The sequence below is a fragment of the Oryx dammah genome, unplaced genomic scaffold (assembly GCF_014754425.2).
Source record: "Oryx dammah isolate SB20612 unplaced genomic scaffold, SCBI_Odam_1.1 HiC_scaffold_2, whole genome shotgun sequence".
NCBI classification, from domain to species: Eukaryota; Metazoa; Chordata; class Mammalia; order Artiodactyla; family Bovidae; genus Oryx; species Oryx dammah.
Window position 1 is genome coordinate 190651041 of NW_024070186.1, and position 22610 is coordinate 190673650.

General features: G+C 47.2%; 1 protein-coding gene across 1 annotated transcript in view; it reads right to left on the reverse strand.

The window, feature by feature from the left end:
* The window catches only part of FKBP6 (FKBP prolyl isomerase family member 6 (inactive)), a 23083-nt gene extending 5866 nt beyond the window's left edge, over window positions 1–17217 (reverse strand). Inside the window, exons 1-8 of the mRNA XM_040261185.1 lie at window positions 17161–17217; window positions 16945–17062; window positions 16550–16639; window positions 15171–15373; window positions 13574–13693; window positions 8189–8383; window positions 7959–8068; window positions 6440–6532 (exon numbers count right to left, since the gene is read on the reverse strand). Coding sequence (XP_040117119.1) covers window positions 6442–6532; window positions 7959–8068; window positions 8189–8383; window positions 13574–13693; window positions 15171–15373; window positions 16550–16639; window positions 16945–17062; window positions 17161–17217 — 984 coding nt within the window. The 3' untranslated portion in view covers window positions 6440–6441. The remainder of the gene's footprint in view (window positions 1–6439; window positions 6533–7958; window positions 8069–8188; window positions 8384–13573; window positions 13694–15170; window positions 15374–16549; window positions 16640–16944; window positions 17063–17160) is intronic.
* Between the last annotated feature and the right edge of the window lie 5393 nt (window positions 17218–22610).

The window sequence follows — 22610 nt, forward strand, 5'->3', positions numbered from 1 at the left end:
CTGGTGCTGCTGGTCACTCCTCTGTGAAATTCACCCCCTAGAGGGTTTCTTTTGTCCTGTTTTTGTTTCTGCCTCTCCTGGTGTCAGAGACCCCCGCTGTGAAGCTGACAGCAGCTGTTGCTTGTCTCTGTGCAGGACGCGTTAACTACTCAGGGGCTCATGCGTGGCTCCCTGAAGCCCACCAGAGCCTTCCCAGCTAAACCTCCCACTCGTCCCCCCGGGCTCCCAGCCTGTCCTCTTGGTTCCATGCTGTGCTCCCAGGGTCCATCCTCTCTCTACACCTCCTCCTGGGTGACTTCATGTTAATTCTTTACTACTGATGCTCGCTTCTTTCACTATGTGCCTATATCCTTATTTATCTAAGTCAGGGCCTGGGTTACACAGGCCTAGAGACACAGCTTATTCATAATTAGGTAATTATGAATCCAAGAAATTAAAAACAGACTGAGCCAACATCTGATGGGAACGAAGGAGGTACAGAGAGATCTTAAAGATCTGATCGCTGCATCGTACAGACAGCAAGACTGCAGCCCAGAGGGGTTCAATGACTCGGCTGATGTCGCAGAAAACAAGCTAAGTCTGAGAATCCAGATTTTCCATGTTTCAGCCCCCTACGGAAAGGTAAGGGCACTTCAGTAATCACTGATTTGAAGATTAGAAAAAGGAACCTAGTTTATCTCCTGAATTTAATTAACTAGTCTTCGTTGATACCTCACTCACCAAGAGCCCAAAAGTAAACCTCAGTTGGCAGTGGGGTTCAGGGCCTGTTATGGCTGTCAGGACTCTTGAGAGTTCCTTGGAAAGCAAGAAGATCAAACCAGTCAATCTTAAAGGAAATCAACCCTGAATACTCTCTGAAACAACTGACGCTAAAGCTCCAATACTTTGGCCACCTGATGAGAACAACTGACTCACTGGAAAAGACCCTGATGTTGGGAAAAGACTGAAGGCAGAAAAAGAGGGAGACAGATGATGAGATGGTTGGATGGCATCACTGACTTGATGGACATGAATGAACTTGGGCAAACTCTGGGAGATGGTGAGAGACATGGAAGCCTGCAGTGGGCAGTCCATGGGGTCACGAAGAGTCGGGCATGACTTGGCAACTGAACAACAGCAACAATAATGGCTGCCAAAAGGGGCTGTGAAGAGAGGTGAAGGGGCTGCGAAGAGAGGTGAAGGGGCCGAAGAAACTACCAGCGGAAACATTTCCCAGGAAGGGGCACATCAAAAGGTGCCAACCCAAGTGGAGTATTTATAGGCACACAACAAAGGGATGACGTCAGAGATCTCCTGAGCTGGAGGAAAAGGCACTTCACGGATTTCCTAAAGATAAGGGACTATCTAACAGTCTGCCTGGAAAGTGGCATGGCCCTCATCCAACAAAGAGGATGGATGCCCAGTTACTCCCAGGAAAACACACCTCTGTTGGGAGGAGTCAAAGAAGTGGAGATGCAGGGAAAGTCAGTCAGATTTGACAACATATAAAATCACAAAAATACACTGAAGCAAGTTACTATTTATTCAGGACTCAGATATGTCTAATTGGAGGCATGAAGTACCTTCATAGACTCTACAGTGGATCTGAGTTTCTCCTTAATCCCTTTGGGAAGAACAGGATCAATGAGATTCTCGCCTGAATCTGGTCACACACTGTGAGGGATGATGATCTGCTCCTACGGTTTCCTGGCAACTGACCAGTACAGGCTGGACACAGGAAGGCTATTTTGGAACAAGGAAACCCCTGACCCCAGAGGACCCCCAAGCCTCGGCACTGAGCTCTGTGGAGCCTGCAGCTCCAGGGCTCACTCTGGCCGACACTCTCTGAACCAGGACTAAAGGAACGCTAGAACCTCAACTACAGGAGCTTATTATTAGCCTTTATTTCTACCTGAGCCTCTTGGGAGCTCCTCTGACTTTCCAGAAAACACTTTCAAAAAATCTTGTTAGAATATTCTTTCCCTGAGGCTGGCCAAGCAACACGGCTCTATCTTCTTAATTCTGTAGCCCAAAGGCTTCAGCTTCTCTTAAGTATGGAGAGCAGAGAAGAGGGAGGAAATTCCTAAACACCTAAGAAAGGAATTAAAAAAATCCCTGAGCAATCAGTGATAATGCCCCAGCTAGAGAGAGGAGCTGAATGTATTCAAAGCCTCAGACAGCATCTGGGGGTTTACATTTCAAATCAAATGAAAATGGTCACAGTTGTTTACACACACACAAAGACCTTCATAGAGAAAGTGTCTGATTTTCTGAGATTTATTCCTCCCCCTGATCTGTAAAGTAGACATAATTTCTCCCTCAAAATATGTTGGGAAGATTAAATGGGCTTATGGACATTACAAAGCACTGTGGACACAGACTGATGCTCAGACTCCAAGAAGAGCTATCAGCAAGCCTGTCACACCCTGAGCTCTCCTGCTCCCTCGTGACAAACCTCTGCTTACTCCCACAGGCCACGTGTGAGCACAGGGTGGATTCCAGAGACCACACAGAAAGCAGCCACACACAGAAATGTATAAATTCTCAAAACAACCAGAAGAAACTATGTGAACGTGCGTAACAGACATTTAGTAAACAGCCACCGCATGAAAAGGGTTCTTACAAACCAATAAAGAAAACGCCCAAGAGTGAGCAAAGGACAGCGCCAGGAAACATGCACAGAGAATATACGGCCCAATAAATATGCCAAGGTGTTCAAGCCCACTAGAAATTGAGGGTATGCAGATTATACAGAATTTATAAGCCAGTGTAGGAGTTGGAGCCCAATGCAAAGCTCCTCCCTGTGGTATTTAAGGATCTCAAAGCATTTCGGTTGGCACCCATCTATTCAACCTTAAATTAAGAAGGATGAGTTGAGAAGACCTGCCCAGGTAAACAGAGCCCCTGGTCAAATTTTCTTACTGTTTCATTCTTAAATGTGAATAAGCAGCCAAGAAACACCAACCATTTGTGGAAAGTCTGCAACATGGAAAAGAGAAGTGAAAGCAAATGAGCAGACAGACAAGCATTTCAGAGAATGAAAGAGAATTTTAAGAGTGGCCCTTATCTTTAAGAGATCCGCAGGGAAATCCTTGTGGGTGAAATGACATTATAATTGGGACTCCACACCCTCCAACCCAGCCAGAGTCCTGCTTCGAGATTTTTCGAACTGGAGCTGTACTGGCTCAGGAAGAGGAGGGTGGGGCGGGTTAGGAATCCCCTCTGTATACAAAGGCTGTGGGAACGGACGCCCGGGCCTCCTCAGGGCAGGAGATGAGGCAGCGAGGAAGGACAGACTCCCCAAGGCCCTCCGTCTCTACCAGCCGAGTTCTGAGTGCTCAGCGTCTCCCCAAATCCCGTAGGCTCCCCCAGGGTCCTCTCAGCAAACCTCTTCTGCAGTGAACACTGTTAAGGATGGGTTTCTGCTATCGGCAAGAACATGAATCCTGAGAGCCAATACGGGAGTCAGCCGAGAAGGCAAGGATTCAAGGAGGTGAGGCTGGTGTTTCAGCTAATTCATACTTGATCCAGCCACCCTTTACTGAGTGCCAATCCCATGCTAGGCATGGTTCCAGATGCTAGAAATTACAAAGGTGAAAGAGACATGGCCCACTGATCTCAAAAAACTAAGTTTACTATCACCAGAGGCTTAGAGAATGTAATTGAGGGGACTCTTGTTCCACCAGAAGAAACAAACATTTCCGAAGACAAGATGGAGAAAAGTCAGTAGCTTCTAACAGCCTGGAAGACAATGGATTTTAAATGATCCTAGGTAGTTAAAACTAGGTTGGTGACATGATCTATTGATAAAAAGCTAGATTTCTGAAGTGACTAACCAGGTACGATAACAATACAATACAAAAAGGGGGAGCCAAGAAACCATGAATGACACAAAAGTTAACATGTGTTACAATCTCAGTGGCAGTGGGAATCTGCTGGTGATACAGACGGACTCGAGACTTTGGGACACCCCAGAAGCCATCTCAGAATCAGCAGCTAAAAAATGTCTCCCGGACACAGAGAGGTGGGAGGTGAGGACAACAGAGAGGAAACTGTCCTGTTGGGTTTCCAAGGCCTTGCTCCCAGGACACATCTGGGAGAAACAGGATGTTCATTAAGCAGAAGGGCCTGCCAGCTCATGGTCCAAAATGTCATGGTGAAAAGCCACTGGGCCTCCATTTCTGCCGGACACCAATGGTCATCGGGCTCAGAGCTCAGGAGAGCTGCGAACACACCGGCGTCCCAAGGCCTGGAGGCCAGGGTCACAGGGTCACGGTCAGCGGCGACAGTGACGCTGGCGTGTGACACCGACTGCCTGTTTCTGACGGAGCAGAGACAAGAGCGTACGGATCACTCGCGAGAAAACTCTGGACGGAATGGGCCTTTTCACTGCCTCCTTCTCTCAGGCCTCTTTTGTAGAGAGACAGAGCAGGAAACAAAGAAGAGATTTATCACCATGAGCCTGTCCGGCAGCTGTTTTCTTGTTGTCTCTCGTTTGACTTCTCTCAAGAGAGCAGAGCTATCTACTCAAGCCAAGCAGGTGTTTAAGGCAGGCGATTTTGTTTCCATTAATTTTCTGAAGTAACAGTAAACCAGACAATAGAGTTGCGTCCTGCAGTCCTGGGGAAGCCAGAACCCGGGGTGTAAGCCCCGGAGGGGTGTGCTTGCTGAAGGGCCGGGCGTCCGCCCCCTGCTGCCCCAGCACCTTCCGTCTGTGGTTCTCGGAGTCAGTGGAACCTTAGCGGTCACCAACCGTCCCCACCCTCGACATCTGGACCAATCATCATCGACAGCGCGCTCAGTGGGAGGCAAGGTTGGAGGCTTTCAGGTTGGAGGAAAAACCAGATTAAGCATCATCTTCATTGCCCCGATAAACCATCACATTAATAACCATAACGACAGCCTCACTACTGTGAAGGAGGTGAATAAAAGCCATGAAACACTTCTGCTTTCACGTTTAGGCTTCAGTTCAGTCACTCAGTTGTGTCCAACTCCTTGTGACCCCATGAATCGCAGCACGCCAGGCCTCCCTGTCCATCACCAACTCCCGGAGTTCACTCAGACTCACGTCCATCGAGTCCGTGATGCCATCCAGCCATCTCATCCTCTGTCGTCCCCTTCTCCTCCTGCCCCCAATCCCTCCCAGCATCACAGTCTTTCCCAGTGAATCAACTCTTCGCATGAGGTGGCCAAAGTACTGGAGTTTCAGCTTTAGCATCATTCCTTCCAAAGAAATCCCAGGGCTGATCTCCTTCAGAATGGACTGGGTGGATCTCCTTGCAGTCCAAGGGACTCTCAAGAGTCTTCTCCACCACCACAGTTCAAAAGCATCAATTCTTCGGCGCTCAACTTTCTTCACAGTCCAACCCTCACATGCATACATGACCATAGGAAAAACCATAGCCTTGATTAGACGGACCCTTGTCACCTATGAATCTAGCCCGAGCCCTGGATGGACCTTCCAAGTCTTCTGTGATGCTCCAAGAAGGCCCACAGCACGGGCCTGCCTCTGCACCACAGAGGCCCATGGCTCTAGGAGGGAGGGCTCCTCTCCTCCCAGTGGGCAGCATTTGTCACTTGGAGACCGAGGAGAATGGCCCACCTTCTCACCCAGACAGCAGATGGCCCCTGGCTTACGACAATCTGATTCACAACTTCTCTACCATATGATGGTGCAAATTCGATACTCATTCAGCAGTGATGTTTATACATGAAATTCTGAATTCAGATCTTTTCCCGGCTTGGCAGCACACAGCCCCATGGGCTCTCACGATGCAGGGCAGTGAGCTAGAGCTCCCATTGGTCCCGTGATCACGAGGGTAAACAACTGATAGCCTGACAGCATTCTGAACCCAGACAACCATTCCGGCTTGCTGTCAGTACAGTGTTCAATAAATTACCAGTCAACACTTATAAAACAGGTTTTCTGTGGATTGATTTGGCCCAATTGTAGCCTAACGTCGGTGTTTCTGAGAGTGATTAAGACTGGCGAGGCTGGAGCTTGCTTCCCTGATGGTCCAGGGGTAAAGAATCTGCCTGCCAATGCAGGAGACACCGGTTCGATCCCTGGTCCAGGAAGACCCCACATGCCGTGGAGCAAACAAGCATGTGTGCTACAACTATTGAGCCAGTGCTCTGGAGCCCAGGAGCCACAGCTACTGAGCCACAGGCTGTAGCTACCAAAGACATGCTCCCTAGAACCCATGCTCCGTAACAAGAAGACCACATACCACAACTCTAGGGTGGCCCCCGCTCCCACAGCTAAAGAAGAGTCCAAGCGGCAACAAGGACCCAGGACAGCTAGAAATACACACATAAAATTATTTTCAAAAGAAACTCATTTAAGACTGGTGAGGCTAAACCACAATGTTCCGGGAGGACGTAGCAAATGCATTTCTGAGTTAACGGTATTTTCACCTGATGACGGGTTCATCCTGAAGCTCTTTGTATGTCAGCTTACCTTTAGTTTTCTCCTACTGGAGAGCCACTGTCACCAGGAGCAAACATCCGGTGACACATTTCTCTCTCTTTGTCCGTGTAGTCCCTGTAACAGCTGCAGGGAGAAATACAGTAGTTAGAGAGGCGCAGTAGCTATGGCAAGTGACACCTGGCGGCTAGAATTCTCCACTCAGGGCCAGAAACACAACTTCAGCAGGCCTCAAACCCAATCAGGAGGGGGTGGAAACAATGCTGGAGGAGGGGGGGGAATGGGGGGGCTCCCCAGAGGGCTGTTCAGGAAACCCTTGGACAAAAAGCCCACCATCTGCAAAGACAGCAGCCTCGAAGGCTGGGAGCCACTGTCAGAGAGGCTGTCGGCTGCATCCAGCGAGCAACACCTCATACTCAGAGATCTCTCATTTATCTTGGGGTTTTCCTGCTAAAAAATGGTCAGATTCCAAAATTTTTACACCTTTCTTAACAGGATATTTATAAATATCAGAAAGAAAATTTCTGTAAGTCTTCAAGGCCTGAAATGCAAATAGTTGGACCCAAGCAGGAGGTACACACACCTTGTGCTTTTTTTTTTTTTTAATGTCAAGAAAGCTTTAGGGCTTCCTTGATGGTCCAGTGCTTAAGAATCTGCCTTGCAATGCAGGGGACACCGATTCAATCCCTTCATGCCTCAGGGCAACTAAACCCGTGTGCCACAACTGCTGAAGCCTGTACCCCTGCAGCCTGTGCTCTGCAACAAGAGAAGTCACTGCAAAGACGACCCCGTACTGCAACTAGCGAGTAGTCCCAGCTCGCTGCAACTAGAGAAAGCCTGGTCGTAGCAACAAAGGCCCAGCACAACCAAAAATAAATACATACTTTTTAAAAAAGAAAGCTTTAACTAGCAATCTGGATTAAACGTTTAAAAATGTTAACATAAGTAGAGAAACCTCACCAATAAAGAGAAACAAAAGAACACCTTAAAAAAAAACCAGTGGTTATGAGGCGATGGAATTATGCTGAAATTTTCAAAGTTTTCTACAATGAATATGTAGCTTCCACAATCAGAAGAAGTTACATTACTGAGATATGGGTACCGGTATCACCTGGGTAACAAGAGAGCCATCCTAGGGAATGCCTCAGACCTGAAAGAGCCATTTCAGATCAAATCAGCATCTTTACGACATCTTCCTGCAGTCAGTTGAGAACAGAGGTTCTCAGCTGGCAGGGAACAATATCTGAAGAATACTGCCCTTTCTAAAAATCACACTGGCCACCTCTTTAGGGTGTTGCCTGGTGAGGAGGACAGGGAGGTGGGCAATGGTCCAGACGTGTGTGGTTTGGAGGTCTGTGCTACGCCTCCACCCCTTCTCCGGAGGGGCAGGTTTAGAGAGCTGGGCACTTCCTAAAGCCAGCTCTAGGGGGCGCTGCCTCCTAACTTGGGCTTGGCAACATCCAACAGTTCTTTACCGAAGTGAACAGGCCAGAGCGGCAGATACACCACACATTTCTTTCTCTGATTGTACTCCTGCAAAGAGTGGTCTCACCTGGCCAGTTTCTTCAGCTCGTTATTGATGTCGTGATTGAAGGGCTGCTCCCTCTGGGCTCGGACTAGAAAATCCCGGGCCTTCTGGTACTCAGTCATAAGGAGACAAGCCTGCTCAAAGGACATGTTACAAGGACACTTTAGGAAAGAGCGCTGCAGCAGTAACACAGTCGACCGCCACTGCGGCCGTTCCTCGAGCGTTCTATCCCAGGTCCCTGCCCTCCTGCTCACCTGTCCACAGCGGAAGAGGGCCTTGGCGTTCTTTCGGTCAATGACCAGAGCCTGCTCTCCATAGCGCAGGGCCATGGTGGGGCGCTCCAGCTTCAGGTAAGTAAAGGACAGGTTGAGGAAAACAAGCAACTTAGCGGTCTCCACCAAGTGCTGCTCTTCAGGGGCCGCTGTTCGCCGGTGGAGGAGCAACAAGGCCTGTGGAAGGGAAGAGACAGGTGGTCGAGAGAAGGTGGTCTTATGTACAGCAAACCCTAAGAATACACACACACAATCAGAGCTAAAAAATGAGTTCACAAAGTTGCAAGACACAAAATCAATATATGTGTTAGCTGTATTTCTTTAACAACAATCCAAAAATGAAATTAAGAAAACAACTCCATTTATAACAGTACCAAAAAGAATAAAATAAGTGGCAATAAATTTAAAGTGCAACACTTATAGACTGAAAACTATAAAATGTTGTTGAAATTAAAGATCTCAGTAAAGGGAAAGACAGTTCATGTTCACAGATTAAAACACCTAATTCTGTTAAGATGGCAATAGTGCCCAAATTATTCTACATTTTCAATTCAACCACTGCTAAAATTTCAACTGCCTTTTTTGCAAAAATGGTCAAGCTGATCTGAAAATTCAAATGGAAATTCATGGGATCCTAACACTTAAAAAAGGCGGGGTGAAGGCAGGGTGGTCAGAGAGAGAACAAAGTTGAAAGACTCACACTCTCTAATTTCAGAGCTTACTACCAAGCCAGTGTGGTCCCCATACAGAGAGACACATAGATCAATGGAACAGAACCAACAAGGCAGATGGAGAAGCCAGGAACAAACCTGTGTACGTCTAGAATCAACTGATTAGTAATAAAGTGCCAACTCTGTGCCACTCAACGGAGAAAGAGGAGCCTTTCAGCAGATGGTGCTGTGATAAATGGATGTCAGCAAGCAAGAGGATGAAGTTAACTCCTACCTCAGACAACATGCAATTAATCAGAATGGACCACAGACCTAAACCTAAGAGCTTAACTGTAAGAAAGACTCCTAGAGGAAAACACGGGTGTAAACCTTTGTAGTCTTAGATAAATTCTGACACCGAAAGCACAAACACCTAAAGAATAAATTACCGGGACTTTATCAAAATTAAAAGCTTTTGTGCTTCAAAGGACACTACCAAAACAGTGAAAGAACAAAGTGACTGAAGGCTGACTGATGTTTAAGAAAAATTATAACAGGCAGTTACCGGCTTCGGTTGACAACATAGAATGGTTTACTGCTGTCACTGTCCATGCCTTCAGATCATTTATTTTGACTTTTGAAATAAAAAGACATCTTTTCCTTTTCAGGAATGTACAAAAGTAAAATAACAACCACAGAATAGGAGAAAATATTTCCAAATCACATTTGATAAGGGTTTAGTATCCAGAATAAAGAACTTTTACAACTCAACAATAAAGACGACCAAATTTAAAATGGTCAAAGGATATGAATAAACATTTCTCCTAGGAAGATACACAAATAGCTAATAAGTATATGAAAAGACACCCACCATCATTAGTTATTAGGGAAACGCAAAATCACAATGACATACTACTTTACACCCACTAGGATGTCTGTAATTTTAAAAAATGGAAGGTAAGTGTTGGTGAGGATGTGGAGTAACTGGGAGCCTTGTATTGTTGGTGGGAATGTGAAAAGTTGTAGCCACCATGGAAAACAACTTGGCAGTACTTCAAAAAGTTAAACAGGTTTACCCTATAACCCAGCAATTGCGCTCCTAGCTGTGTACCCCAAAGAACTGACGACATCAGTCTACACACGAAAACTGGTGAACAAATGTTCTTAGAAACATTATTCACGATAGCCAAAGAGTGGAAACAACCCAAATGCCCACCAACTGATGAACATAAACAAGAGGCAGCAAGATCTCCGTGGCTACAGCCGACAGGCTCAGGCTGCCAGGCTCCGCTGGCCATGGAATTCTCCAGGCAAGAATACTGGAGTGGGAAGCCATTCCTTTCTCCAAGGAAAAGCAATCTTTGAACCAGCGATCAAACCTGGGTCTCCCACATTGCAGGCAAATTCTTTACTGTCTGAGCCACCAGGGAAGCCCCAGCAAGATCCACACAACAGAGTATGTTATTCGTCTATAAAAAGGAATGGAGTACAAACAGATGCTACAGCATGGATGACACCTGAAACATTCTGCTACGTGAAAGGAGCCAGAAAAGGGTAAACACTGTCATTATTCCACTTACATGCGCACCCATAATAGAGAAAGTCATTGAGACAGAAAATAGAATAGAGGTTACCAGAAGCCGGGGGCAGGAGGAGTGGGAGTTACTGTTTACTGGATAAAGAACTTCAGTTTGAGATGATGAAAAAGTTCTGGAACAGGCAGTGGCAATGGTTGCACAACATTCTGAATGTACTTAATGCCACTGGGTTATATACCTAAAAGTGCTTAAAATGGTAAAATTTATGTTTGGCAAATTTTACCACAATTTAAAAAATAAATTTTTTAAAAGGAATGAACTGCTAATACATACTACAATCTAGATAAACTCTGAAAGCATTTTGCTTCCTGAAAGAAGCCAAACACAAAGGATCACATGCTTCATAATTCTATTTACACATAATATCCCAGATAAGCAAATCCACAGAAAGAGTAAAACAGGGATTATCGGGGGTGTAGGAGGGAATGGTTGGAGAAGGAAATGGCAACCCACTCCAGTGTTCTTGCCTGGACAATCCTAGGGACGGGGCAGGCTGGTGGGCTGCTGCCTCTGGGGCTGCACAGAGTCGGACACGACTGAAGCTACTTAGCAGGAAGGAATGGTAACTGCTAACAGGTTTCTTTTTGGGGTGATGGAGTGTTCTGGAATTCAGTAGTGGTGATGGCTGCACAACCTTGTGAATAAACTAAGAATTACTGAACTGTACACTTAAAAGTGTGAATTTTATGCTACGTGAATTATATCTCAACAATAGTAAACAATAAATGGCTTTGGGAAAACTGGACAGCTACAGGCAAAAGAACCAAACTGGACTACTTACTCAGACCACACACAATTTCAAGATTTAAAACGCAGGCTGTGTGCTATGTGCAATCGTGTCTAACTCTTTGCAACCCCATGAACTATAGCCTGGCTATAGCCTGGCTCCTCTGTCCATGGCGATTCTCCAGGCAAGAATACTGGAGTGGGTTGCCATGCCCTCCTCCAGGGGATCTTCCCCACCCAGGGATCAAACCCAGCTCTCTCCCCATTGCAGGCAGATTCTTTTCCATCTGAGCCACCAGGGAAGCCCTTAAAATGTAAGGCCTGAAACCAAAAAACTTTTAGAAGAAAGCACAGACAGTCTGCTCTCTGACACCCATGTTTGGAATACTTTTTTGGGTATGTCTCTTCAGGCTGAGGAAACAAAAGCAAAAATAAATCGAACTACATCAAATTAAAAAGCATAGCAGAGGAAACTATCAACAAGAAGAAAAAGCCACCAATGAATGGGGGAAGATATCTGCGAAACAATACATCCAACAAGGCGTTATTATCCAAAATATACAAAGAACTCACACAACTTAACACTAATAAACAACTGACTGAAAGATAAGCAGAGGATCCAAATAGACATTTTTCCAAAGAAGATATAGATACAGCCAGGAAGCACATGAAAAGATGCTCACCACCACCAGTCATCAGGGAAATGCAAATCAAACCACAACAAGGTATCACCTCACACCTGCCAGAATGGCTACCATCAAAAAGACAACAAATAGCCAGGAGCTGGCAAGAATGTGGAGAAAAGAAAACCTTGGGCACTGTTGGCAAGAATATAAATTGATGCAGCCACTATGGAAAACAGTATGGTTACTCAAAAAATTAAACACACAATTACTATGTGATCCAGCATTCCACTCCTGGGTATTTGTCCAAAGGAAACAAAAACACTAATTTGAAAAGATATATACACCCTATGTTGACTGAAGCATTATTTGCAGTAGCCAGAGGCGACTCACTGGAAAAGATCGTGATGCTGGGAAAAATTGAGTGCAGAGAAGAGGAGGAGGTGACAGAGGATGAGATGGTTGGACGGCAGCACCAACTCAAAGGACGTGAGTCTGAGCAAATTCTGGGAGTTGATGATGGACAGGGAGGCCTGGCGTGCTGCAGTCCATGGGGTCGCTAAGTCAGAAACCACTTAGTGACTGAACACCACCACCCAAGCGCCCAGCAACAGATGAATATTTAAAGATGTGGTATATATACACAATGGAATATTATTTAGCCCAAATAGATGGAACAAAACCTCACCATCTGTGACGAACAAATGGACCTAGAGGCTATTATGCTAAGACAGAGAAAGAGAAGTATTTCCCTCCTCTTCCAACGGAGCCTCCATTTCATTCAAAGCAGCAATATAGTAATTAAACCATACTTTCCAGCTTCCTATCTGCATACAGCTAAGGGCAAATGGACATTCACCATAGGATATCATGAGAAGTCAGGGTAGGAGAATTCTGGAAAGCTTGTACTATGAATACACACACCAGACTCTTCTTCCTGCCCAGATGACCACATGATGCTGCAGGCTGAACTACCATCTTGAGAAGGAAAAAGACAATAAAGACATGCTTAAGGGCAGCTGATCAGAGACCTCTGGAACGTTCCCTGATGGCTCTGTGGAACAGCTGTTTATGCTGGCCTTGAAGTGCCTCCCTTCTTATGTGAGAAAAATTACATCACTAGTTTTTGAAAAAAATTTTCAGGATTTTGTGGTTTACAGCTGAATGGAAATCCTGAATGTTTAGGCTCGCTATGCAAATGAGACAAAAATCAGAATGCCCCTAAACTGTATCCTGTTTGTCTCTATAGCCTAGGGGGCAGAGTTGGGCACACAGAAAGTACTCATAATATTCGTGAACGTGTTACAAAGCAAACAGCGGATTCCCGTCAGCAGAACCTCCACAGGAAGCCAAAGCACAATCAGAAGCTTGGCAAGAATGGCATTAGATTCAGATGAATGTCCACTGTCAAAGAGACAGGAAATAAATATGGCAAATGGGGTAGAGAAGTCAGTTGGTAGAGGACCCAAAACTAGAAAGAGAATTAAAAAATTTTTTTATTGAAATACACAGTCAAGTACAAAAGCAAGCATCGAGCTCGATGAATGATCCCAACCTGAACACACTCATGTAAAGCACACCCATATTCAAACATTACCAGGTTCCCCTAAACCCTGCATCCGCTCTCCCAGTTTTTAGCCCTCTGGCATGAGGATTTTTAGGTTAAGATTTTTCTAAACAGTTGTAGGTAAGAAGGGACAGAGTTAAAGTCTCTCTCCCTTAAAAAAGGAAGTTTCCAGGGTCTAAACTTACACTCTGAAGCAGTCTTACCCGTTTATATCTCACTTTGGCATCATAGAAACGATTTTGGCGGAAAAGGTAGTTGCCAAACTCTCGTTCAGTAGCTGCCACCTTTAGGACCTTCTGAAGTGGAAACCGACTCTGTTGCTCCTAAGGATCAAAGACGAGGACGTCAGCAAGGAAACTGGAAGCCCCACCGCCCAACGCCAGTGTCACTGCAGCTGTCCGGTCTGTCCCTTCAGACCATGACCTCTGCCGCCGCAGCCGTGCCAAGCACTGGGCTAGGGGCCTGGGTAGGAGTCATCTCTGAATCCCAACAGAAGCCACAGAAGGTAGATGTCATTACTGCTGTTTTACGGATGAGGGCCAAATTGGAAGTCCACTAGTTTAGACCTACCCAGAGATGCTCCCTAAACAAACAGTTTTTCATAGAATTAGAAGCTGATGGAACTTGCCAAGCACAAAGTTCAGGTCTCATGACAACCACTCATCCAGCAAGCGTTTGACAGTCCTGGTCTGCCCAGAGCTCTGCTCGTCTTTCCGACCGTGATGCTCTACCCTGGGTACACATCAGAATCACCAGTGGAGCCTCTCTTTAAACAGACATCCTGGCCCCACCCCTGCTGCTGCTAAGTCATTTCAGTCGTGTCCAACTCTGTGCGACCCCATAAACGGCAGCCCACCAGGCTCCCCTGTCCCTGGGATTCTCCAGGCAAGAACACTGGAGTGGGTCGCCATCTCCTTCCCCAATGCATGAAAGTGAAAAGTGAAAGTGAAGTCGCTCAGTCATATCCGACTCTTAGCGACCCCATTGACTGCAGCCCACCAGGCTCCTCCGTCCATGGGATTTTCCAGACAGGAGTGCTGGAGTGGGGTGCCATCGCCTTCTCCGGCCCCACCCCTAAACATTCTAAATCAGCACACGAGAGGTGGGACTCAGGTTATCTGCAAGAACCTCTGTTTTGTGAAAGTATGAGAAAACGGTAGCGTCTCTCCCTTGCGGTGGTGATGGTTTAGCCGGGGAGACACCATGTGAACCTGGAGTGGACATCTAAGGCCACATGTACAGCCAGGGTAAGACGGCAGGACAAGGAGCACACATCACTGCTGACGACTAGAAGCCCCGTCTGTACAGGGTAAGGTATGTGTGAGGCTACAGAGGAAAGGCAGTTTTAAAGTTATGTTAAGACAGAGGCCATCCATCCCAGTTTACACCCAGCGTCCTCATATCCCATCAGTTAGCAGTCCCTTTCCCTCTCAAGGGTCCTGGGTTGGACAACAAATTACAGAGTCAACCTAGTTACGAGCTACCAGTGCTTGACTTGCTGAAAACCAAACAGCACTGAGAAGCGAATACTGTCTTTCAGGGAGACCTAGGCAAATGGTGACAAAGGGCAGCTCAACCTGCTGGTCCATAATGCTGGCCGAGCACAGGTTCCCACACATTAGGGCCAGCAGCACTCAGGCCAACAGACACTAGCGAGTGGTAAGATCCTCCCCTCCATCTCTCCACACCGGGGCCTTGGTCAGACCCTGGGGCTGCCGATCACCAGTGGGGTAGGATGATTACCTGAAACACAAACCCATCCCTCTACCAAAGAGCTAACATCTGTGCTCCAGAACTTACGGCTGAGAGGGCACAAAACTTGTCCGACTCAGCAGAGTCCAGGAAGTCGAGCAACTCGATCTCAAACAAGACGGTGGTGTTTGGGGGGATCAGCGGAGGGCAGCCCAGTGTTCCGTAGGCATAGGTGGGTTTGAACAGGAACCTGGCCAGCTCCCCTCTCCGCATGCTCAGAAGGCCCAGCTCCATGCCCCACAGTGTGATATCTGGAAGAAGTGACAAAAACGCGGTGGAAGCTGGCCCATTGCCCCCCACTGCCTCCCCCTTCACATCCACATCTCTCCGAGAGGCATCTCCAAGCCTTCTGCATTGTCGTCCCAACTCACCTCCCCCCAGACTCCTCCAGCGGCTGCAGTGTCCTGCCTTGACATCTTTGTTCATGGGGTTCCTTCTTCCCACAATGTGTTCTCCTAGCCCCTCACACCTGGCTTCTACTCTGAGCGAGCTCTTATTCAAACTTTAGGGCTCATTCGAATACCCCATCTGAGGTGAACTATTCCCAGCTGGAATGAACTGTGCCTTCATTAAGCATTCGCACCAAACACTGCTTATACATTATACCGCCCCCAGATTTCACCAGCTTAGTTGTCTGGAGTGTGTCAATCTCTACAACATTGGTCACAGCCTTTCTAACCATATGAGTACATCCTTTTTTTTCACTCTGCCTTATGGAATAGTCATTCAAGAAATGTCTTCATAATAAACAAAGAAATATGTAGCACCCCTGGTTACGCCACAAATGCAAAGATAACCCTGCCAGGGAAGCCATCTCCCAAATATCTAGGTCTCAGAGGAGAATGTGGAAGACAACACGGCTGGTTTAGCAAAACCCAGCCTCAGAAAAACGGACTCAAGTGCCCTGGATAGTTTTCCGGTCCTCGGGCACTACCCTGTATCAGTTCCCCCGAGCAACTTCTTTTTTCCCAGCTCCTTATCTGAACTTTCTTATCAGGGCTTCACTGGTGGCACAGAGGTTAAAGCATCTGCCTGCACTGTGGGAGACCTGGGTTCGATTCCTGGGTCGGGAAGATCACCCGGAGAAGGAAATGGCAACCCACTCCAGTATTCTTGCCTGGAGAATCCCATGGATGGAGGAGCTTGGTGGGCTACAGTCCAAGGGTCGCAAAGAGTCGGACACGACTGAGCGACTTCACTTTATCTGAACTTGGGCTACCTGGTGGCTCAGATGGCAAAGAATCTGCCTGCAATGAAGGAGACTTGAGTTCAACCCCTGGGTGGGAAAGATCCCCTGGAGAAGGGAATGGCAACCCACTCCAGTACTCTTGCCTGGAGAATTCCAAGGACAGAGGAACCTGGCGGTCCAAGAAGTCAGAGTCTGACAGGACTGAGGCCCCAACACTTTCACTTTCAACTGAACTTACCCTCTCCAAGTTTCATGAGCCTAGGAGTTTTCCTAAAGCAATTAGAATCAAAAGGCTTGTCCATGTGCTCCAGATATCCAGAATATTTCACTAGGAAAAGAAAAGACACTCATGCCTCCATAGCAAATCTCTTTGTCACCCAGAAACAATGTTAAGTACCTTGAACTTGACCCCTACCGCCCACCCCATGATTGGAAAAAGTTTTGCTCAACGTTTAGATGCCTGCCCTTTGGCGGCGTGGCTCAAGAGCTGGGCTGATGGCCTCCCAGAGCCCCTGTTCACGGCTGTCTCACACAAAGGGTAATGGGTTCCCTCACTTATCTCTTGAAACCCAGCCGTTGGACACCGCCAGCCTCCCAAGGCAGACGGCACCCGGGCCCGGCCGCCATACATACCGAGCACGGAGGCGTCCGGTGTCACCAGCTCTCCAGCTCCCTCTCTAATGACATCCTTCAGCACGCCTCGGTCCCCCGAAATGTCCAGCATCCTTTGACTTAAGCGCTGGTACGGAGACTTATGGGGGATGAAACACACCACCTCAGAGCCCTGGATGGACACCCTGACTCTGGCGGCTCCAACCAACCCCTACTCCCCGGCGCCCAGGCCCTCACCTGGCTGGGGGAGTCTTCTCTTTGCAGAACTCCCGGGTTCCGGGCGCTGCCCCCCATTTCCGCGCCGCCTGCCCCTAGGCCCCACCGCCCTATGCCCCACAGCGACGCGCTCGCCCTTTTATACCCGGTCTTCCGCGTCCAACCGTGACAATCCGTTCAAGGGCCGCGAGGAGACGCTCATGACTCGGCTCCAGCCGCCGCCAACCGCCAGTGGCCGCTCGGGGAGTGCGCCAGAACACGTGTGCGGACACCTGGTCACGTGACCGGGCACGTGGTGGGAGTGGGTGGGGCACGCACAGAGCTGGATCCCGCGCTACTTGAGGCCGCGTGGGGCATGACGGGACACGTGGTGCACCACGGGACACGTGGCAGGGGCACGGGGAGCGTGACGCAGCTTGCAGCGAGGGTACAGGGAATGGGATGTGCAGGTGCTGAGGATCAGCCGCTGGGTACGTGATGGCCGAGCTGCAGACACGTGGCCGGTGCTGCAGAGGACAAGGCTTCAGACGCGGTGTGGGGGCTGCTGGAATGGTCAGGACCATGGATGTGGGTGATTCCAACCCTCCCTCCTTCTCCTTCCGACTCCAGGGATACATAAGAGGCGGACAGCACTTTAAAGTCAATCTGCCCAGTTCCTGCAAAAGCAAGGTGATGCTGGGCCTGCCCCTGGCCATCAGCAAGTCTGCTACACCTGTGTGCTCCTGGTACAAAGGGAGAATGGCCTGAGATCCCACCCACTCCAACCTGTTCCTTACTTCCTCCCACTATTGCCAAGTTGAGGACTGGGCACCATTGGGAATCCCATCTCCCTGCACCCATCTTGCCTTGACCATGGGATCATTTCATTTCACTTAGGTGTATCTCTAAATCTCCCACCTAAAAACAAACAGGCCTCTCTTTGTCCCAAATCTCCCTCCTGCTACAGGTGGTCTCATTCCTCCTCTTCCTGGGAAAAACTTCTCAAAAGGGTTGCTACAAAGGCTTTCTCAACTATCCTTCTCCACCTCCTTACTCTTCATTTTCTTTTCCACTCCAATACCACTTTCCCGGGGTTCAGGCCACCATTCACTTTTGTTGTTGCCAAATCCATGAGACCCCTCTTTGTCCTCTAGTTTCTGGACTGTCGGCAGCATTTGATGAAGCTGACCTGACCTTTAACTGCCTGTTTTCTTTTGGCTTCTGTATTTAGTTTTTTGGGGGGATTTGCCTCTTGTAACAAATGACCACAAAAAGAACTGTTTTAAGCAATACATTTATTATCTCACAGTTCTGGTGGTAGAAGTCTTAACACCAGTCTTGCTGGGCTAAGATGGAGGCATCAGCCTCACTCAAGGCTTTGGGAAAGAATCCACTTCAAAGCCCGATCAGATCATTGGCTAATCCAGGTCCTTGAAGCTCTTGGTGAGATCCCTGTGTCCTTGCTGTCAGCCAACAGTGACCCTTACCTTTTAGAGGCTACTCTGTGGTCCTTGCACGTGGGCCCCTATACATCTCAGAGTCAGCAACAGCTTGCTGATTCCTTCTCAGGCTGGGAGGGAATATTACCTGGTAGATGTTTTTATAAGCTGGCCTCCTCTCCTGCTGCATCTCTGACTCCAGCCAGGGCACATTCTGTGTTAAGGGGCAACATGATTAGATTGGACCCACCATGATAATTCAGCTCCATGACTATAATTATTACATCTTCAAAGCCCCTTTTGCCGTCTAAGGAAGCATATTCACAGATCCTAAGAACTAGGGCATGGACATCCAGTGGGTTTAGCTGGTGGCTCAGATGGTAAAGAATCTGCCTGCAGTGCAGGAGATGCAGGTTTGATTCCTAGGTCGGGAAGATCCCCTGAAGGAGGAGATTTGCCTAGAGAATTCCACAGGCAGAGGGGCCTGGCGGGCTACTGTCCATGGGGTCGCAAAGAGTTGGACACGACTGAGCGACTAACCTGCACACGTCCTTTGGGCAGTCATTCTTCCTGCCACACTTTCCTGGTCACCACACACTCCTGATTTTCCTCCTACCAGCCCAGCTGTCCCTTTTCAGTCATCTTCCTGTTCCTGATCTCTAAATAGCAGTCTCAGGGCCCTGTCTGTGAACCCCCCGCCCTTCTCAATTCCCAATCCCTGAGAGCCCAGCCATTCCCACAGGTTTACGTGTGTGATATGCCCAGCCAGCCCAGAGCCTCCCCGGGCCTCAGAGCTCCAGGTGTTTGAGTGCAATTGACTTTTTCAGTGGCTCTGAGAGTGTAGTGCTCAGACTAGCAGCAGCAGTGTTGCCTGGGAACTTTTGAAAATTGGGACAAAATTGGGTCCATCCCCATACTCCTGAATCAGCATCTCTGGGGCCTGGTTGAGAAGCCTCTGTTTAACAAGCTCTCAGGTGATTCTTAGTGCTACTGAAGTCTGCAGACCGCTGGGCTACTCAGTCGTTCTACCTGTTTGTTTTCAGGCATCTGACTCTGGACTCGCCCATCTGCCTTTTTCACCTTGATCTTGGCATCACTGTTCATCCACCCAGGTGCTCAGCCCACTGTGATCCATATCTATACAGCGGCCAGAGTGATCTTTAGAAAATATAAATCAGATCATATTCCCTTGCTTTAAACCCACCAATAGCTCCCAACGCCCTTGAAATTAAATCCAAACCTTTGCCCCGGTCTACCAGGCCTTCCCTGCCAGCCCCTCTGACCTCATCTTCTAGGGCTCCCTCTGACTTCCTGTGATCCAGCCACCCAAGCCTCCTCTCTGGTGGATCTCGTGAATACAGTTGACCTTTGAACAACAGGGATTTGAATCACAGGTGTCCAATTATACAGGGATACTTTTCAGCAGTCAAGGCCATAGTACTGCACCATCCGTGGTTGGGTGAATCCATGGATGGAGAGAGCCGACTAAAGTATGTCAAGATTAACCCCCATGCTGCTCAAGGGTCAGCGGTACTGAGCTCTTTCCAGCCTCAGGTCCTTTGCACTTGCTACCCCCTTTGCCTGAGGTACATTTTAAATGAGATGCATTTAAAATGTACCTCACAGTTCTGCCACCCCATCTGCCTCTTTCTTATCACACCATTTACTTCCTGCAAAGCATTTTATTATATATATTATATATATCGCTATTCTATTATCTCATTTATTTGTGGCCTACCCCTATGTATTATAAACTCCAAAAGGACAGAAGCTTTGTCTTGTTTTTTCTGTTTGATGCTTAGTCATGACTCTTTGTGACCCCCTGGAGCCCCTTGGCCCGCCAAACCCCTTGGTCCATGGGATTTCCCTGGCAAGAATACTGGAGTGGGTTGCTGTTTCCTTCTCCAGGGGATCTTCCCAACCCAGGGATCAAATCCGGATCTCCTGCACTGCAGGCAGATTCTTTACGGTCTGAGCCTCCCAGCGCAGTGCTCAACAGAGGAGGTTCTCAATAAATATTTGTTGGATTCAATAAAATTGACTCTCTACCTGTCTGTACCAGACCTTGGTCTAGCTCGTCACTGGAGTCGCAGCCCTACCTCTCCTACAGGCATGAGTACTTAGACTTGCAGTGGTGGTGGCATGTTGGTCCAAAGATCGTTGTTTCTTAACACCCACCTCTGTCTTTTCCATTCAGTGATTTCCCTCCACACTCCTGTGAAATGCATAATATGGCATAACCAAAATATTTATTGACTGTATAACAAATATTTAGAAAATATTTATCTTTCTAAACCATTGAAAGACTTTTTTAATGTATTTTTTATTGAAGGATAATTGCGTTACAAAATTTTGTTGTTTTCTGTCAAACCTCAACATGAATCAGCCATAGGTGTCAAGCCATACGTTGATACAGAGCCCCTGTTTGAGTTTCCTGAGCCATATAGCAAATTCCCGTTGGCTATCTATTTTACACAGGGTAATGTAAGTTTCCACGTTACTCTCTCCATCCATCTCACCCTCTCCTCCCCTCTCCCCAAGTCTGTAAGTCTATTCTCTATGTCTGTTTCTCCACTGCTGCCCTGTAAGTAAATTCTTCAGTACCATTTTTCTAGATCTGTATATATGTGATAGAATATGATATTTATCTTTTCTTTCTGACTTTCTTCACTCTGTATAATAGGTTCCAGGTTCATCACCTCATTAGAACTGACTAAAAGGCGTGCCCTTTTATGGCTGAGTAATATTCCATCGTGTATCTGTACCACAACTTCTTTATCCGTTATCCATTGTCCAGATGTTGCTGGACATCTAGGTTGCCTCCATGTTCTAGCTGTTGGAAATAGTGCTGCAATGAACAGTGGGATACATGTGTCTTTTTCAATTTTGGTTTCCTCAGGGTATATGCCTAGCAGTGGGATTGCTGGGTCATATGGTGGTTTTATTCCTAGTTTCTTAAGGAATCTTCATACTGTTTTTCATAGTGGCGGTATCAGTTTACATTCCCACCAACAGTGCAAGAGTGTTCCCTTTCTCCACACCCTCTCCAGCATTTATTGTCTGTAGACATTTTGACGATGGCCATCCTGACCAGCTTCCCTGGTGGCTTAGACGGTAAAGCATCTGTCTGCAATGTAGGAGACCCAGGATCAATCCCTGGGTCGGGAAGACCCCCGGAGAAGGAAATGGCCACCCACTCTGGTACTCTTGCCTGGAAAAGTCCATGGACTGAGGAGCTTGGTAGGCTACAGTCCATGGGATAACAAAGAGTTGGACACGACGCAGAGTTGGAGCGACTTCACTTTATCAGCTTTATTCTGACTGGTGTGAGGTGATAACTCATGATAGTTTTGATTTGCATTTCTATAATAGTGAGTCATGTTGAGCATCTTTTCATGTGTTTGTTAGCCATCTGTATGTCTTTGGAGAAAAGTCTGTTTAGGTCTTTTACCCACTTTTGGATTGGGTGGTTTGTTTTTCTGGTCTTGAGTTGTATGAGCTGCTTGTATATTTTGGAAATTAATCCTTTGTCAGTTGTTTCATTTGCTATTATGTTCTCCCATTTTGAGGGTTGTCTTTTCACCTTGCTTATAGTTTCCTTTGCTGTGCAAAAGCTTTTAAGTTTAACCAGGTCCTACTTGTTTACTTTTGTTTTTATTTCTGTTACTCTAGGAGGTGGGTCATAGAGGATCTTGCTTTGATTTATGTCGAGTGTTCTGCCTATGTTTTTGTCTAAGAGTTTCATAGTTTCTGGTCTTACATTTTGGTCTTTAATCCATTTTGAGTTTATCTTTGTGTTAAACCATTGAAAGATTTTAATAAAAATGTATTAAAATGTATTTAATAAAAATAAAAAACTTAATAATAATTCAATATGTTGACTAAAAACTTGGACACAAAAGAATGTATAGGTAATTCTGTTTATTTGAAATTCAAAACCAGTCCGGGGATTTTCCTGGTGGTCCAGGGGCTAAGGCTCTGAGTTCCCAATACAGGGGGGCCAGATTTGATCCCTAGTCAGGGAACTAGATCCCACATGCCATAACTAAGACC